General features: G+C 40.3%; 1 protein-coding gene across 1 annotated transcript in view; it reads right to left on the bottom strand.

The window, feature by feature from the left end:
• The window catches only part of stxbp5l (syntaxin binding protein 5L), a 353464-nt gene that overhangs the window by 116903 nt on the left and 216075 nt on the right, over positions 1-20486 (bottom strand). Inside the window, exons 16-18 of the mRNA XM_059968451.1 lie at positions 20096-20271; positions 14213-14338; positions 11168-11319 (exon numbers count right to left, since the gene is read on the bottom strand). Of these exons, the coding sequence (XP_059824434.1) occupies positions 11168-11319; positions 14213-14338; positions 20096-20271 (454 nt within the window). The remainder of the gene's footprint in view (positions 1-11167; positions 11320-14212; positions 14339-20095; positions 20272-20486) is intronic.

The following is a 20486-nucleotide window of genomic DNA, read 5'->3' as shown; positions in this document are numbered from 1 at the left end:
TAATTGGACTGTAAGATTGTTGGGGCCATAAATAGTAGGCTAGGAGGGTAGCAGAGGAGCAGAGTGCTGGCTTAGTACTTCTACTATCAGACTAATAATCCAGAGACTTGGATGAAAAATCCAGAGGTGCAGAAGCTTGAATCCCAAAACAGCAGCTGTGCAATTTGAATTCAGTTAATTAAATATACTGAAATCTCTGATGAGTGAACCATTGGTGACAACCAAACCAAATTAAAAACCCTTTGGAATGTCGTTCAAAGGAGAAAAGCTGGAAATCTTACCTAGCTTGGCCTGAATGTCCCACCAGGCCCAAACCAACGTAATTGAATCAAAATTGTTAGATTATAACAAAGCAAAGATACAGCCATATGGACTACCCAACATCAACAAGACACCAAATTCAGAAGCAATAAAGTTATTCTCAGCTAAAGCTGCAACTGGGGACTGGTTTCCAAATTGTGAATGCTGTCTAATAAATGACTCAAGTCACAATCTATCATTGGTGTACTCAGAATCAACCCTATAGATAATGTGACAGAATCTTCCATTAGCATCTTTTATTATGTCCTGTCCTACCCACTGGACAGACTAACCAGAGAGGCTATCACAGTGGAACATGGAGGATGGAAGTAGTCCTGGAATCCACATTAATTCCAAACCCAGGGCATCATAAGATCAAGTAAAAAATGAAATGGGCAAGAGAAATTTCTTTCCATCACCATCTACCATCCTTAGCTAATGAGATCCATGGTGAACACATTGAAAAAGCACTAAAAATACCAAAAGCATGGAATAGACTCTGCTTAAGACTTCAATGTCTATAACCAACATAAAAACAGAAATGCTGGAAGAACTCAGTGAGTGAAGTAGAATCTGTGGAAAGAAAAAAGTTAACATTTCGGTTTAAAGACCCTTCATCAGAAATAAAAAAGGCTTATGCACACGCACACGCGCACGCATGCACACACACACACATTTTAACTTGTTTTTCATTCCACAGATATTGCTTTATGAGTTAAGGGCTTTCAACATTTTTGATTTTGTTTCAGATTTTAGCACTTGCAGTTTAATTTATTGTCTATCAACAGAAGTCACTGGGTGTGACCATTACCTACTGTGCTGGCCATGTCCTAAGGAACCCACTGTCGCTGTGGTATGTAATGAAACAATCTGACAAATCTACTTCTTCATCCTCACCAATTTATCTATGGCTAAACATTTCTTCATGGCAACACACACAAAATGCTGGAGGAACTCAGCAGGCCAGGCAGCATCTATGGAAAAAAGTACAGACAACATTTTGGGCCAAGACCTTTCGGCAGGACTGCAGCAAAAGAAGCTGAGGAGTAGATTTGAAAGGTGGAGGGAAGGGGGGCCTAGCGCCTACTCTCAGACACCTCCTCTTACTCAACCCTCGAACAAGACCTCACCAAGAAACACCAGACCATTGTCTCCTACACCATCAGCAAACTTATTGACTTTGGGGATCTCCCGCCCACTGCCACCAACCTCATAGTTTCTGCACCCCGCACCTCCCATTTTTACCTCCTACCCAAAATCCACAAACCTGCTTGTCCAGATAGACTCATTATTTCAGCTTGCCCCTGCCCCACTGAACTTATATCAGCAGACCTCAACTTTGTTTTATCCCCCCCCATTTCAGTCCCTTCCTACCTACATCCGTGACATGTCACACACTCTGGATCGTTTCAAAGATTTCAGGTTTCCTGGCCCCCATCATCTTATTTTCACTATGGATGTCCAGTCCCAATACACCTCCATCCCCCACCAGGAGGGCGTCAAAGCTTTCTGTTTCTCTCCGGACACCAGACACAACCAGCTCCCTTCCACCTAGCAGAACTTGTCCTCACTCTAAATAATTTCTCCTTTGGGTCCTCCCACTTCCTTCAAACAAAAGGGGCAGCCATGCATATTTGCATGGGTCCCAGCCATGCCTGCCTGTTTGTCAGCTAGGTGGAACAGCCTACACTGGTGCCTGTCTCTCAATTTTCCTACACTACATCGATGACTGCATTGGTGCTGCTTCCTGCACCCATGCTGACTTGAGCGATTTCACCCGCTTTGCCTCCAACTTCCATCATACCCTCAAATTTACCTGGTCCATTTCCGACTTCCCTTCCCGTTCTCGTTCTCGTTCTCGTTCTCGTTCTCGTTCTCCGGAGACAGCTTATCCACCGATGTCTATTATAAACCAGTGGACTCTCACAGCTACATGGACTATACCCTTGTCCCACCCTGCAACTTGTAAAAATGCCATCCTCTTTTCTCAATTCCTCCGTCTCCGTCAGCTCTGCTCTCAGGACGAGGCTTTTCATTCTAGACTGAGAGATGTCCTCCTGTTTCAAAGAAAGGGGCTTCCCTTCCACCACCATTAACGCTGCCCTCAACTACATCTTTTCCATTACACGCACGTCTGCTCTCACCCCATCCTTTTGCCATGCTACCGGGGATAGGGTTCCTCTTGTCCTCACCTACCAAACCACCAGCCTCCACATCCAGCACATAATTCTCTGAAACTTCCGCCATCTCCAACTGGATCCCACCACCAAACACATCGTCAAACGCCCCCCCCCCCCCCCGCCCACCGACTTTCTGTTTTCCACAGGGATCACTCCCTACACAATTCCCTTGTCCATTCATCCCTCCCCACTGATCTCCCTCCTGGCACTTATCCTTGCAAGCAGAACAAGTGGCACACTTGCCCCAACACCTCCCCCCTCACTACCATTCAGGGCCCCAAACAATCCTTGCAGGTGAGGCAACACTTCACTTGTGAGTCTGTTGAGGTCAAATACTGTGCTTGGTGCTCCTGGTATGACCTCTTGTATATCGGTGAGACCCAACATAGATTGGGAGACGACTTTGCTGAGCATCGACACTTCGTTCACCAGAACAAGCAGGATCTCCTAGTGGCCACCCATTTTAATTACACTTCCCATTCTCATTCTGATATGTCCTTCCATGGCCACCTCCACTGTTGGGATAAGGCTACACGTTGGATGGAGAAACAACACTTTATGTTCCATTTGGGTAACCTCCAACCTGATGGCATGAACATTGATTTCTCAATCTTCCAGCAATGCATTCATTCCCCCTCCACTCTTCACCATTTCCCATCTCCTTGTTTTTCCCTCATGTTATCTGCTTGCCTGTCCATCGCCTTCCTCTGGTGCTGCTTCCCCCTCCCCCCACAATTTCCTAGCTCTCTGTTCCATCCCTCCCCCTCCAAGTTCCACCTTTCATCTGGTGCTTCTCTCTCCCTTTCTCCTACCTTTCAAATCTACTTCTCAGCTTTCTTTCTCCAGTCCTGCCGAAAGGTTTCTGCCTGAAATGTCGACTGTACTTTTTTCCATAGAGGCTGCCCAGCCTGCTGAGTTCCTCTAGCGTTTTGTGTGTGTTGCTCAGATTTCCAGCATTTTCAGATTTTCTCATTTGTCATTTCTTCATGACAACATTGATACATCTGTTGTAAAGACAAGGTGTTTTCTTCACACAGAAGATATATTCCATTGTTAATTGAGATACATTTAAAATACATCCATGAAGTGCTACAGAATGCCGTAAGCAGCAGTAGAAACGTAGACAACTGTGATTTGCAATTTCTTGGCCTGAGACTTCTTCATTGTTCAATTAAAATCAAACCTGCAAATCAACCTTGGTTCAATTAGTACAAAAGAACATTACAAGATTAGAATCAGACATACCTAAAAGTGAGATACCAATCTGCTGAACTGGGAACAAGTGGGCTGAACAGCATGCAACATATGAAGCTAAGTAACCTCACAACCAATATATCCATTACAAGCTCTGCACTTTGGTATCATCTAGTCATGAATGGTAATGGACAGTTAACAGGGGGAGGTTGCCCACAGCGTATCCCCAGCCTCAGTAAATGTAGGGCCAAGAAAATGCCTCATAGACAAGGCTGATGCACTTTACAAGTATATTCTGCCAAAAAATGCCAACTTGTGATTCCACTTCAGCTCCTTCCTGACATTTCAACCATCAAAGAGACCAGTTTAACTGCATATGATATTAATAACTGCCCACATGAGAATCTAACCACCTACCCTTGCCATGCCCTCCACCATCAACATCCTGAGGAGGTAACTGTGGCTGTGAAGGCTAGGTATCCTATCCTTCAGCAGATGCCTCACCTCATGACCCTCCAAGTGCCTTTCTTTCAGCAAGTCACAAATCAGGATGGTGATAGCGTGATCTCCATTAACTTGGATGAGGAATGCACTAACTTCATAAATAAGTTGAATACCTTCTGTGATTATTGTTTTATTGTCATCTTTTCCAATACCTTAAACACACCATGATTGCAGAATGTGCTGTTTACACAATGCCCTCAACCAAGCTCCAACAATACTTTCAAATGCACGACTGCCGCCACCAAAAATCTTACAAAATAAGCAAGGGAAAGCTCCACTTCGGAGACCATTCCAAGTCTGAGATGAAAAATATATCATCTGTTCATCACTATCATTAGGCCTAAAACCTGGAATTCCCTTCCTTGTATCTCTGTAGGAGAACTTCTCTAAGACTGATTGACAGAGCTCAGCATGATGACTAACCACTATGATTGCAAGGGCAATAATACTGGCCTCATCCCACCCCAACAGTCAGTTGACAGGAAGTTGAAAAAGAATCATGAATGTGTGGGATGAAGGTATCCTAAAGAGTGTTGAGGTGAGGATAAGAATCTATTTATTGCAGAGTAAAAGCTGTCAACTTTTTTCTCAGGCAACTTGCAGATGGAAATGATTTGACCCTCTCATGTGACCACATTACATTGTTCGCAGAACTGTCATTATGCAAAGCCTTGGTTTTTGTTGGCCCCAGAAAAGTCAGTTCTCATTGGTGCACATATTTTGTGTATGGGAATAGTGGAAGTATTCTGCACACACACATTCCAGACGTATATCTAAAGGAGTCAGTAGAAGTGGGTTCCCAACGTTGGAGTCCACAAACCATGACCCGCTCTGGCAGATCATTTTTAAATAACACTGGACAAATACTTCAAGTAATATCTTCTCAAGTGGCCTGAGTGTGAAAGTCACAGAAATAAGCATCAATTTAGGTATGTGATGTATGCCACATCTGCCACGTCACATATCTGAAAACTTTCAATGCAAAACCACATCAGATGCATAGTGGAAGGAATATCATGAATGGCACAATCTGTTATTCCCTGATTTTCCACTATGCTTTATATTTTGTTGAAATTCGTGTGACACTGCATAATCCAATTTCTAAGCATTGTTGCTATATCTTAATATTTTTATTGACTCTATTTCGAAGACTTTTTCGACAATACATTTAATTACGCTTCATAGACTGCTATTCATACTAAGTGGAAGCATGGAAGGAGCCTTTTGGCCCTGAGTGTATCTAATTAAGATTCTTTGATGTGTAATTATTTTGGAAACTGCTTTATGAAGTAAATTGCTATAGTATTTCATTTTCCTCTAAAGATTGAAACGTTGCTCCACCAGGTAAACAAGTCTGATTCTAAAGAATGTTTTGATAAAGTTCATCACTGTTTAAAAGCAATATTTATTTTAAAAAATCATTAATTGCTCCTAGAAACAACTATAACAACAAACTATTGCAGAACTGTAGGAACCTGCTTTGACAACACTTATCAGTCTTCCAATAGAGCATTAGTTACAGTGAGTATTGTTTAGTCTACTTCATTATTTCCCCACCAACCTAGCTTCAAGGATAATAAGTAACAATTAACATTCCTTACAATGGAACAAAAGATAAAATATCATAGATAACTGGAAAGAAATGCAATTTAAAAATGATGTAAAATTAGATATAGAGTATCTAAATTTTATATAAAATTATCAGTTCTTAGAGGTTTGAAAGACTGCTTTAGTAAGTTCCAAAAAAGTACCATTGCTTTTTGTGCTTCAGTAAGTTGTAACTTAAAACCAACACAACAGTCCAAAAGTGGGCATAGTCTCTGTAAAGGTGCTTTGTCACTGGATAAGCATCTTTACATGGAGATCAATCCTGAGAGTCCTCAGTGTTTACCTGGGGAAATAAATCATCTTAGCTTGCATTCGATTAAAGAAGAGAACTCTCATTAGTATACTACCCAGGCTCAGAAGTATATAACAGAAAATTAAAATGAATAGTTTAGTAAAAGCACAAAATAATCACAAAGGGATGTGCCATGTACAATTTCAAGATTTGTTCACATTTTATATATAATAGTAAATATGGACTTCAAGTCACCTAACTAATTTATAGCATTTAAAAATGCCATTCAGTGATCCAGCTCTGCTGAGATATTCTCGCTGCAAGTAGGCTTCTCAATTTCAAGAGTCCTCTGACTGAGTGAGATTTAAGCCATTCATGGCTCAGTCCAGAACTCATAATGGAGTGAGGGTATAAATTAATGTTGCTGATATAATTGTTTGCACAAAACATCAACCAAGAAGAGAGATTGGATAAACAATTAAATTAAGATCAATTGTGTTCAACAATTGTTAACATTTTTCAAAATTTCCATATCTTTCTAAATGATTGACATGGACATCCCTGTGTTGATATCCAGTTGTGTTTTTTTTGGGGAGTGGGTTGGTATGAGTGGGCAGGTAACTTTCTATACCAAGAAAGGACATAGAAGAGATATCAAAAGTTTCTGTGAAATTTGTCTGTGGAACAATGCAGGTGTGTGGCACTATTAGCAAGTGCAAGGTAAGAAGATGTGACTTTACTTGCATGCTAATGTTCACGGGTTCACCAGGACTGCCAAGTTTTCTTGACTCCAACGCGACTTATCGGTGGATGTGAGTCAAATGTGGTAGCACAGAAGTTAGTGCTGAGCCACACAGCTCCAGCAGCCAGGTTTATTTCCAAATGTGTGCACTGACAATATGGACTTTGGACTTTGCCCTTGTGGATTTCTTTTAGGTGTTTTGGATTTTTCCAGATCCCAAAGAGGCATGGGTAAGTATTTTGGGGTATTTAATATTTCAGTAATCTTTGAGTAATCCTGTACATATATTATTTGATTGAGCATTCTTTGTCATTTAAATAATTCATCACAGATTATATGTAACAGTACATGAATGGCATCATCATGCTGCTATGTCATATGTGCTTGCCTCACTGAAAGTAAAACTAAGAAGCATGCATGTTACCCTTGGTCCTGTGAATTCTTTTGATTATTTTTTTGGAGTTGTAAAACATAACAATGGTGACAATTAAGTTTTAAAATGCAGCATCAAGAAGTTCAAGTTTGAAAAAAAACCAGCACGTTTTCTTCGCAAGAAGAGAGAAATTGTCAAGTAAAAAATTGCAAAATACAAAGAAAATTTATGGGTTCGTAAACAGTGAGTATTGGGCGATGACAATGATAATAATAGTAATAATAACAACAATAATTCTTAAAAGAGCAGAAAATGCACAAAGATAGATGCATTCGATTATATGGCAGATAACTAGGAGATGTATACTGAACAAATTGAGCAGTAAATGGAATAACCTATGAGAAACGAGTGCCAATTTTACTGAGTACAATGGGTGGAACAGCATACAGTTTGCTCGGAAGTTTGACTGTTCTAAACAAACCAGCCAAAATGAGATTTGCTGATATCATGAAAGTAATGCAGGAATATTTAGAATCGAAACCATTGTTGATTGCAGACACTTTATGCTTCATAAATGAATTGAAAAGGAATGGGAGTCCATTTTAGCACACATAGCTGAATTGAAGAAGTTGTCTCAGCATTGTCAGTTCAGTGATGGGCTTAATGATGCACTGACAGATCATTTAGTTTGTGGAATTTTATAAGAAAGCGTTCAAAATATGCTCCTAACTGAAGCACAACTCATATTTAAGAGACGAGTGGAAAATGCTGCATCAATGGAAACAGCAGATAAGTTCACAGTTCATTTACAGTCAGGAATGGAAATGAATGTGAACAAAATTGCAACGTCTAAATAGAAATTTGCCTGGTCAAAGAAATTGTGTTACGGTATTTCAAGGATACTGAACTGAAGCCTTCAGATATCCAACTAACAACGTATACTGGAGAAAATACAACTCCTGTGGGAATGACATTTGTAACACTGAAAAACAACAAACAACCAGCCACATTGAGCTTGTATGTGGTAAAAACAGGAGGGCCAGCATTGGCTGAGACAACAAAAATATAAATTTTACAAAGCCCACCTGGTTCCTTATACCATCCTTGATAAAGCAGCCAGAGAACGAGGTCACATGGAGGCTGAAGGAAATCCTCCCGAGGTTGAATGGAACCCATGAGCAATGTTAATGGTCTCAGTAGCCAAGCAGAATGGATCTGTCAGAATCTGTTGTGATTTGAACCCAGTACTGAAAGTAGATCAATAACCTCTGCCCAGGATAGAGGACATTTTATCAAACCTTTCTGGAGAAAAACAGTTCAGCAAAGTAGACTTAGCTGAGGCCTACCTATAGATGGAGGTGGAAGAAGTATTTCTCACCAAGGGCTTTATCATAATAGGCTTTCCTTTAGAGCCTACAGAGAGCTACAGACCAGGTGCTAAAAGGCTACACTCAGTGTTACCGGGATGACAAGGAACATCTCCAAAATCTCAAGACTGTGTTAAAATGCTCATAAGATAATGGGCTTAGAGCACGATGCAACAAGTGCAAATAGTTTAAACCAAGCATCACTAACTGTGGTCACACTAGTGAAGCACAAGATTTACACAGATGTACTGAGAAAATTCAAGCAGTGGTGAAGCCCCTAGACCAAAGGACATGTCAGAGTTGTAGTCCATTTTAGGATTTGTCAATTACTCTAACAGGCTCCTGCCAAACATGGCTACTGTGCTCTACACCTTGAACTTATTCCTGCAGATCAGGAAGAAATGGCAATGGACGAAGCAGTGTGAGGTGCAGCCATGTTACATGTTATGAGTGACAGAAGTGAACACACCATAGCTTCTGCATTACATTCCCCTATCGTTGCAGTGAAAATCTATGCACAGCTTGACAGAGAGGACCTGAGTCTTGTTTGGGGTGTAAGATGTTTCAACCAGTCAACCATAAGGGAGGCCCTCATGACTAATCATCAACCACTAGTGTTTATTCTCAATCCACAAAAGAGTGCTCCACTAACAGAGGCAGTACAAATGTACTGTTTCTGGGAGGACAAAATTACAAGACTGAATTCCAAAAGACAATTAATCATGGAAATGCTGAAGGATTGCCCTGTTTACCTTGAAAAAGGAAACATCTGAAAAATTTACAATACTGTCTGAGGATTAAATGGCTAACTAAAATGGCTGAAAGGTGCAGCAGAAATTCCAGCTCCCCCATTTTTGCCAGCACCTGGATGAACTTGCCCTCGACAGGCACTGCCTTGTGTGGGGATTGAGAGTTGTACCATCCAAGCCATAATCTTAAAGTGTTGGAGGAGCTGCGTGTCAGTCAACTAGGCATGATCAAAATGAAAGCGCTGCCCTGAAACTTTGTTTGGTCAGCAGATCGAGCAGCTTGCCACGCACTGTTCAGGATGCCAACATGTTCAGACGATACCAAGAGCACTGCCTCTCCCTCCCTGGGAATGGCTTTGCTGGCCCTGGCAAAGGATTCATGTGGACCTTATCTTGCCAGAATATTCATGGACACAAATTTCTTGGTAGTAGTGGACATAGCTACAAAGTGGCCAGAGGTGCTCTCAGTAGCCCCTACTGTAGCCTCGCACACTGTTGACGTGCTGAGAAGCCTTTTCTCAAGGACTGGTGTTCCAGAACACTTAATCAGTGATAATGGATCATAGTTTGTGGTGGAACAATTTCAGTCACTCCTGAAAATGAATTGGATAAGACATGTTACATCTGCAGTTTACTACCTAGCTACAAATGGCTTGGTGGGAAGACTAGTTCAGTCTAAAAAGAACACTATGAGCAAGGGCAGCAGAATACAATACTCTGACCTTGAATCAGAAGCGTGCCAGTTTCCTCCCTTCAGATCACAACTCAGCACACTCCACAACCATCAACTCACCATTTCTGTGTCATTCCTTGTGTTCACGCTCGGATCTCAATCTCAGAAGGAGTGTGCAGGACAAACAGCTGAGACAAATTGAGGGCTCCTCAAACAAGGAGGTTCAATGCTTCACTCCTGGACAAGTGGTCCTGGTGAGGGACTGCAGAGGTGATCCAAAGTGGGTACTTGGCTAAGATTAAGGATAGAACTAGACCACTGTCCTACACAGTGGAGATTGCATCTGATATCATCTGGAGACAATGCATCAATCGTTTGAGGAAAGAAGAGTCAATTCTTAGAGAAGAAAGGTATCCAGAGCTGTCAGAACCATGTCCTGCAGTTCCAGACTCAACTCCTACAGCCACCAGCAACTGAGATTGTTTCACAGCCATGAGTGTTCATGTCAGCACAGACATTAACCCACAAGGGATAATCTCACGGAGATTAAATCTTTAGGCTTGAATTGGACAATTTAAAATTTACTATGCTGTGGATGTCTGTATAGTAAATGTATTATGTGGTATATTGTAAGTATATGTATATATGAGTAATATTGTAGATACATTGTTTGATTAAGGAACCATTCAGCCTATTTGTTTACATAATTCATTATGGGTTATTTGTAAAAAAGCACATGAACGTCATACTGTATGTCAACACACCATTACATCATAACTGTGCGCCCCACTTATAAGCGCACGTTATCCCCGACCTGTGCCTTTCTTTCGGTTAACTTTGAAGTTAGAAAATGTATACAGGTAGCTTTATTCACTGCTGCAAATCAGCCACGATATAGCTGGGTAGCAGGAGAATCTAGGGAAATTGACGGGCATGTGAGAATAGGTTATAAGGAAGAAAATGAAGGAATAGGACTGATGAATGCTCTGATAGCTGGCACTGGCGCAATAGGCTGAATGGCTTCCTTCTATCAGAGGGGAGTATGAGAACCATCTGGCCCAAAGTTAGGCTGTTGTAGTAGCACTGAAATTTAGGTATCTGGTTTGCTCTAGATTTATGAATAGATGAATAAACAAACAAACAACATTACATCCACCACAGGTGACTACTGATTTACAAGAGAAAACATGTGAATAAGCAGAATTTCACAAGAACAGACACTCTAACCTTACACCTAGATTGTACCTGCAGTGAGCTGTTTGCTCTTACGAGGAGATTTGAGAAGGCGTTGAAATGGGTCACTTGTACCATAAAGCTCAATGGTTCCCATACTAAGGAGAATGGTCTTCTGCATAAAGTCCACAACCGCCAAACCATTGCAGTTTCCAAATGTCACACTGGAGATAAGACATAAAAGGAAAATGTAAATGTTATTTGCTTACAAGTTGCATTATACAAACTAAATTCTATTAGAAAGATCAAAAGATACTCATAAATGAAGACCTTTAACATCAGCTGTACTCATTAAGATATGAGGCATGCTCATTAACTTTTAGAGATAACAGGCCAAGTTGACAAAATAGTAATCTTCAAACATATTTATCATGCTAACTATTCATAAATCACTAGTGAGACTAGCTTCAGTTGCTGTGTATCAAACCTTTGCTGAGGCAAAAAGGGATTTTACCAGGGTGATTAGAGAGATCAAAATTTCAAATTCAATCGTGTGACCTGTGAAACCTCAACTATTTTCCTTTGAGCACAGATGATGTCATGGGTAACCCTAGTTTGAAACAGGGTCCAAAATTGACCCTATGTATTTGATGCACCATCAATAACTCACACTGAGACGTAAGGCGAGATAAAAGCTTTTATTGACTGGAAGAAGGAACCAGGAGTGAGTGTCTATCATACAATGTCTTGGAGACTGAGGCCGAGCGTCAGGCCGCAGATCTCCTTTATACAGGGGTCTATGGGAGGAGCCACAGGAGCAGTCAGCAGGGGCGTGTCCCGACAGGCACATAGTTCACCACAGTATTGTACTGCTATTAAGAGAGAGAGAGGGGAAGGCGTCCAGAGAGGAGGGAGGGAGGGGAACAGGGAGAGGGGGAGGGGGAGGGAGGGGAGAGAGGGAGAGAGAGGGGAGAGGGGGAGGGGGAGGGGGAGAGAGAAACTGCTCGGAAGATTGATGTTATGGTTTCTCTGCAAGCTTGTTTACCTTTCCACAAGGACACTTGCCTGCTTGTAAAACTCTTACAGAGAGAGGAGGGCGGAGTAGATTGATGGACAGCTGGTGTCTAGCATGCAGAGTTAAAAAACCAGGTCTGCTGTTACACAGAGAGACACACCATGACACACACAGTTTTGGACACCGGATGAGCTTGCTGTGCCTACAGGAAGGTGGGTTTGTGGAAGATCGATTCGAGGAAATCGATCAGTGGCTCTCGCAGAGCAGAAAAGGTGTGACCGGTGGGGAGTTACTTGTGTGTCCACCCTGGCCTGGGTTGATAACTCTACCACAGAAGAATGGTCACCTTTGTTTTGTGGTCACATTTGGTGATTTTAAAGGAAGAGAAGAGGGGAGAAGAAGGTTTGAAACAGAAGAAACCTAGTGACAAAGAGGTCACTGTTGGGACTCTCTCCTCTGTAGCCCGTAAGGGTGAGTTTGAGTTCCATTTGAATACGAAGGTGTGACTTGTCATGTAGTTAATCCACAGGAGTGGGTTCTCTGGTGAGGGGAAGTCTTTGTGATTACCACTTGTGTGTTACCCTTGTTTGGGTGTGGTAGTTCACTGAAGAAAGGCACCCTTCTGGCCAATCACTGTTGGAGTTATTTCGTATGTCATGGAACTGGATAAGTGGCTATCACAGTTGTGTGTTTGGGGCAATCTTGTGGAATCTACCTGTGTGTGATCATCCTGGCCCGGGTTGGTAGTTTTACCATTTGAAGATGGTACCTCAGTGATAAGCTACTGTTGGTGATAATCCATACGTGGATTCTGTTTGAATATCCAGTGGCCACCACTTTGAGATGACCCGTAGCTGAATTTGGGTTTTGTACCTCTTATGTTGAAAGGATATTTGTTGAAAATCGCTGTCGGTGATACTTCGTGTGTGGAGTGGAACAACTTCAGAGATAAACCTACTGCTATTGTTATTTTGGAATATTGATGTAATTGCCTTCTCACAACATACACCTTTGGATTACAAATCTCTCTCTCTTACCAACAACAGCAACCTCATGCATTGACCTGACCTTTCTTACATATCATCGTAAGACTGTATTCATTCACCCCTAGGTTTGAAAGAGCCTAGTTCTGTTCCTATTTCCACACTTGTGTACAGGTATGTCATTGCTAACCTGTTGAAGCTATTTGCATTTATAGTACTGTATTGCGTAGTTTACAAATAAACACTATTAATTTATAGCAATACCAGACTCGAGTGTGTTCTCCATTTCTGCCGGTTCTTTAACCCATCACTGGGTGTGTGCGACAATGATTAAAGTGGGACCTTTAACCTGAAATATTAATACTGTGTCTTTTTTTACAGATGCTGCCTGACCTGATAAATGTTTTTATTTGTTTCACATTGTCAACGTCTGAAGTTTTTTTTTATTTTCATTCAAGGTTAACATGAGAACCATAAAGGTGCTCAAAACCATGAATGACTTTAACAGAGTAAATGAGAAACTATTTCAAGTTGCCAAAGGGCTGGTAATCAGAATATACTGATTTAAGACAACATTATTGCACAAATTGTGGTAAATATAAGAACATAAAAAATAGAGACAGGAACAGGCCAAACTGGTTAAAAATAAGACTTACCAAATCTAGTACCTAATGTGTAGCCATGCAATTGTTATTTTCTCAAGTGTAAATCCAAATATGTTATAATGTAAATGTGAAGGTGATTTCTACCTCCCCCACCATTTCTGATAATGTTTCAGAAATCTAACACCATCTAGACAAAATCATTTCCTTTCCTCCTCTATTGTTTTTAATCTACATCTCCTCATTTTAACCCTCCTGTCAAGAGAATTCATTTCTCTCTAGTTACTGCATTAAGGCTTAATGATTTTATACCCCTGAATTAAGATTCCCTTTTGCCCATACCATGAAAATATTGCTAGTCCATCAAATCTTTGCTCACAGTTGACAGCTTCATAAATCTTCTCTGCATTCTGTCTTGTACAATTACATTTTTCTATTTGATGATCTGATTTCATGCTAATAGATACTTATATACATTATGTCAAGGGCAAAGTCATTTCATGATTAGTTTACTTACAGACCATAGGCAGAACTAACTGCTAGGCTGGTGATCTGTTGAGGTGGTTCCCCATCAATCCATACCAGCTGGATGACGAGATCAGCCTGATATCCAGGAGCCATTTTGACAGGACGAGTTTTAACCCTTTAGTGCAAAGTAAGATGATAGGGTAAAAAGTCTAGACAAGTGTACTCACATTGGAGATCTGTTTGAAATTAATCGTATATTAGTGGAAAGTCTGTAGAGATTTGAGAACTGTAGCAGTAGGTGAAACCAGAGAGGAATAAGCAAGCATTAAGAGATTTGAACTCAAAAATCTTATATAATTTGAGGCAATTAAGGCAAAGATTTTCTCCTTTAGTCCCATTCAAAGTTAAAGGCAATGTGTTTTGATCTGGAACATGTAAAATATTATTATTAATTATTATTTACACCATAACTGCAATTACCTTGCAATCAATCTTTTTACAATGAACTTTTCTTTCTTCTTTTGTAATCCGTAATCTTAATTTATTCACATGGTAGTATACTTTTATCCATGTAATTAATTATATGTTCTAATCAAGTTACTTTTTCCACTTGCAATAGAATTGATCAGACAAGAGACAATAAGTACGAACTAGTTATGATTTAAAAAAGCAAGGTGCAATGTAAAGGTAGAAAAACAGCTAGCTGTGGGAGGACAATAGAGCATGTGGCATCATAAGGTTCAGATTCTAGACTAATTATTCAAGACAAATTATATAGTAATTAAAATTGGATATATCAGAATGAATACCAAATAGTAAAGAAAAATGACAGATTTTTGTTCATGTAATGTAGACACCGGTAACAAAACCAGTATTTATCACTCATTTTGTTCATATTTTAAGAAGAATAATTGGTTAACCCATTTCAGAGGGCAGCTAGCAGGCAACCAGATTAATGATACGAGGTTGTATATACTCCAGAACGTGCAAGAACTTTCCTTAAAGACATCCTGACGGATTTTCTGTAACAGAGCTGGTTTTGGCACTATAAGTGACACCTGCTTGTTATTTCACATTTATTCAATTCCTTGACTTTAAGTACAACAGCCACAAGACAGGTATTCAATTTTGCTCCTGGATTAGTTATCCAGGTGTCTGAATATTAGTTTGGAATTTAGCACCATAGGACCAGGAGATAAAGAAATTCCTCCTCATCTTTGTTCTAAACAGACACCTCTCTATTCTGAGGCTGTATCCTCTGGTATTAAACTCTCCCACCATATGAAATATCCTGTCTACATCCACTCTATCAAGGCCTTTCACCAGTTGATAGGTTTCAATGAAGTTACCGCTCATTCTTCTAAATTCCAGTGAATATAGGCCTACAGCCATCACACGCTCTTCAAATGACAAACCGTTCAAACCGGGAATCATTTTTGTGAACCTCCGTTGAGCCCTCTTGAGTTTCAGTACATCTGTTCTAAGATAAGGGGCCCAAAACTGCTCGCAATACTCCAAGTGAGGCCTCACCAGTGCTTTATAAAGTCTTAACATTACGTCCTTGCTTTTATATTATATTCTAGTCCTCTTGAAATGAATGCTAACATTGCATTTGCCTTCCTCACCGTGAACTTGACCTCCAAATTAACCTTTAGGGAATCCTACATAAGGATTCCCAAGTCCCTATGCACCTCAGTTTTTAGCATTTTTTCTCAATTTAGAAAATAGTCAACTCTTCCATTTCTTCTACTGAAGTGCATGATCATACACTTCCCGACACTGTATTCCATCTGCCATTTCCTTACCCATTCTCCTAATCTGTCTGTATCCTTCCATAGTTTCTCTACTTCCTCAAAACTACCTGTTCCTCCACCTATCTTTGTATCGTCAGCAAATTTTGCAACAAAGCCATCAATTCCATCTCCAAATCATTAACGTATAACGTAAAAGGAATTGGTCCCAACACAGACCCCTATGGAACACCATTAGTCACCTGACAGTTAATCACTACCTTATCCATACTAGAATGTTCCCTTGTTAAGCAGCTTCATGTGTGGCACCTTGTCAAAGGCCTTCTGAAAATCCAAATACCATTTCTCCTTTGTCTACTCTGCTTGTTATTTTTTCAAAGACTTCTAACAGCTATGTCATGCAAGATTTTCCCTTGAGGAAACCATGCTAACTATGGCCTATTTTATCATGTGCCTCCAAGTATCCTGAGATCTCATGTTTGATAATTGATTACAACTTCTTCCTAACTAATGAGGTCAGACTAATTGGCTTATAATTTTCTTTTTTTCTGCTTCACCCCCTTCTTGAAAAATGGAGTGACATTTGCAATTTTCCAGTTTGCTGGAACCATTCTATAATCTAGTGATCTTGAAAGATCATTACTAATGTCTCCACGATCTCTTCATCCACCTCCTTCAGAACCCTGGGGTGTATACCATTTGGTTCAGGTGACTTATCTACCTTCAGACATAGAAACATAGAAAATAGGTGCAGGAGTAGGCCATTCGGCCCTTCGAGCCTGCACTGCTATTCAGTATGATCATGGCTGATCATCCAACTCAGAACCCTGTACCTGCTTTCTCTCCATACCCCCTGATCCCTTTAGCCACAAAGGTCATATCTAACTTCCTCTTAGATATAGCCAATGAACCTGCCTCAATTGTTTCCTGTGGCAGAGAATTCCACAGGTTCAACACTCTCTGTGTGAAGAAGCTTCTCCTCATTTCTGTCCTAAAAGGCTTCCCCTTTATCCTTAATCTGTGACCCTTCGTTCTGGACTTCCCCAACATCGGAAACAATCTTTCTGCATCTAGCCTGTCCAATCCCTTTAGAATTTTACACGTTTCAATAAGATCCCCCCTCAATCTTCTAAATTCCAGTGAGTATAAGCCTAGTCGATCCAGTCTTTCTTCATATGAAAGTCCTGTCATCCCAGGAATCAATCTGGTGAACCTTCTCTGTACTCCCTCTATGGCAAGAATGTCTTTCCTCAGATTAGGGGACCAAAACTGCACACAATATTCTAGGAGCGGTCTCACCAAGGCCTTGTACAACTGCAGTAGAACCTCCCTGCTCCTGTACGCAAATCCTTTTGCTATGAATGCCAACGTACCATTTGCCTTTTTCACCGCCTGCTGTACCTGCATGCCCACCTTCAATGACTGATGTACAAATGACAGCCAGGTCTCGTTGCATCTCCCCTTTTCCTGATCGGCCGCCGTTCAGATAATAATCTGTTTTCCTGTTCTTGCAACCAAAGTGGATAACCTCACATTTATCCACATTAAATTGTATCTGCCATGAATTTGCCCACTCACCTAACTCACCTAATCTGTAATTCCCTTTACTCCAATGTAATACTGATACATCTGACTTTAGTTTCTCCTTCTCAGAATTCAGGGTGAATTTGATTATATTATGATCACTTTCCCCAAAGGGTTCTTTTACCTTAAACTCTCTAATCAATTCCGGTTTATTGCACAACCCCCAATCCAGAATAGCTGAACCTCTAGTGGGATCAACCATGAACTGCTCTAAAAAGCCACCTTGTAGACATTCTAGAAATTCCCCCCTTGGAATCCAGAACGACTCTGATTTTCCCAATCTACCTGCACATTGAAATCCCCCGTGACTATTGCAACATTGACCTTTTTGGCATGCATTTTCTATCTTCTATTGTAATTTGTAGACTACAGCCTTACTACTGTTTGGGGGTCTGTATACAATTCCCATCAGGGTCTTGTTACCCTTGCAGTTCCTTAACTCTATCCACAATGATTCAACAGCTTCTCATCCTATGATGAGACAGCTTTAATGACAGCTTCTAATACTCATTCTCTTTCTAATGATTTGACTTCATTTTTTAGCAACAGAGCAATGCCTCTCCCTCTGCCTTCCAGCCTATCCTTTCAATACAATGCGTATCCTTGGACATTAAGCTCCCAGTTATAATCTGTTTTCAGTGATGCCTGCATCATACATGTCAATCTGTAACTGTGCTACAAGTTCATCACTATGCTTAATATCTTTGAGCAAGAGAATTAAAGCTTTCAGCAAAACATAAGTTCAGGAGGTTAATGGCTTGGATTTTACTTGGGAAAAGCTAGCAAAACAGAATTCACAGATAATGCTCTGTACAATGAACAGTAACTTTTGACTTTTTCTGTATATGCCCACAATTGTGGAAATCTGTAAATTGCTGTCAGTCAAATGCTGGAGTTCAGGAAATGAATGAAAAGTCATAAAAGGTGTTAAAACATGCAGATGATAAAAATCTTAAGTAAAAGCAGAATGTGTTGAACACTCACAGCCAATCAAGCAGCATCTGTGGAAACAGAAACAGAGTTTATGTTTCAGACTGTAAACTCCACTAGGAACAGAGACATAGTTAACGTTTCAGGTCCACAGATGCTGCTCGACTTGCTGAATGCTTCTAGCATTGGCTGTTTTTATTACAAATGAGAAATTCTGCCAGTACTATTCCACTGAAGGTCCTACATAAGGGTGGAGATAATGCTGAAAGATTACCCTATCTTCATTGATCTCTATGAGTGGAATGCCATATTGGTAAAATTTTGTTAAGTATTTGCTAACATGTTTGTTTTATAGACCAAATCAAGTGGGGTCAGACACAGAGGATCAACTCACCAGAGTCCAGTGAGATGTAGCACAAGCAAATCAATGATTAAGTATCAGACAGTAAATTGGTTAAGCCCGGCCCAAATTAGCAATTAGTTTTAAATAACTGATAAAAAAATAAAAATGAAATTAATTGGAACCTTATTAAAATCCTAAAAATATCATTAAACAGGCCATGAGACCTGATTTAAATGAATATTAAGAGTGGCACAGTAGCATAGCAGTTAGCATAATGCCTTAAAGCGCCAGTGATCATGATTCAATTCGCACCTTTGTATGTAAGGAGCTTGTACATTTTCCCTGTGACTGCATGGGTTTCCTTTGGATGCCCGGGTTTCCTCCCACATTCCAAAGACATACATCTTCGGGCTCACAAATTATGAGCATGCTACGATGGCGGTAGAAACATGGCGACATTTGCGGGCTACTCCTAGCACACACTCTGGACTGTGTTGGTCAATGCCACAAACAACAGATTTCATGATGTGTTTTCATGTTTCGACGTACACGTGACCAATAAAGCTAATCTTGGAGGATTCTAATCGTACAACAACCAACAAAACAAATTTTCCTTATTGAGTTCCACATGGTGCTCAGTAATGGGCTGGTGATAAATACACATTTCTAAAGACGTTTCAGCCTTAGTTCATAAAAGTCTGAGCTTGGTTAACTGGAAACATCTGAATATTGGCAATCCCTTTAGAATTGCTGGTGATAGCCATATGATTCAACACAAAACATTTAGTGTATAAATAAGCTTTTATTTGTTCTCCTTTAAAAATCATTGGTTTTGTTTTGAATAACTAGTGCTGAATGATATAGGTAGCCTCTAACAATTGCTGCTAAGTCAAGAGTATGACTAAGCTGGATATCAAATTTTACTCTCCATTTTGTGGTCACTTCTTACTTGGCTTTGTTTATATCCTCAGGTGCTACATCCCATGTTCAAAATGCAGGAAGTTCAGTGCTCACATTTGAATACAAATGCACAAATATGAATAATACATAAATACACATGCTACAACTATGAAATCATTTTTGATGCCAATGTGACAGTAGAAATTTTCAATTAGACTCATATATGGTAATATTTTAGTTTGGTGTTAGCAGACTTGATGCATTTGCCAGGGCAATGTCTTGGGAAGTGATTGCATTCCAATTTAAAAATAACAAGCTTCTGATTTTAAGCATTGAGATTTTATGATCTCTGAACCATCAGGCATGGAGTTCCGAAGAAAATATATACTGACTTACAGCAGAATGTAAAGCAGGTTCAACTTACTTGAGACATGGGATGCTGTCTCTTACTCCCTCCGGCGCTAATGCATTTGCACTACCAGATAATGCTGGACTCTTTGAAGATGAAAGCTGAGAAGACGTATCAGTGAGTGGCTGCACCGGTTCAGGTTCTGGAGTAACAATGTCTTCAACTTCATACTGTAACCGTAGCTCAAGGGCCTGAAACAAAGTGTTAAAATTAATAGTAAGTGCAATTCCATGCCTTACTGTTTAAAAACTTCTAAAATATGTTCACCCTGCAGTATTTCCTTGCTGATTTTGTCTATTGGAGACATTTGCTTTATTTGTCACATACACATTGAAACACACAGTGAAATGCATTGTTTTGTGTCAACGACCAATGCAGCGCGAAGATGGTTCTAAGGGAAACCTGC

This window comes from Hypanus sabinus, chromosome 4 (assembly GCF_030144855.1).
Source record: "Hypanus sabinus isolate sHypSab1 chromosome 4, sHypSab1.hap1, whole genome shotgun sequence".
NCBI lineage: Eukaryota > Metazoa > Chordata > Chondrichthyes > Myliobatiformes > Dasyatidae > Hypanus > Hypanus sabinus.
This window is presented reverse-complemented; position numbering and strand designations above follow the sequence as displayed.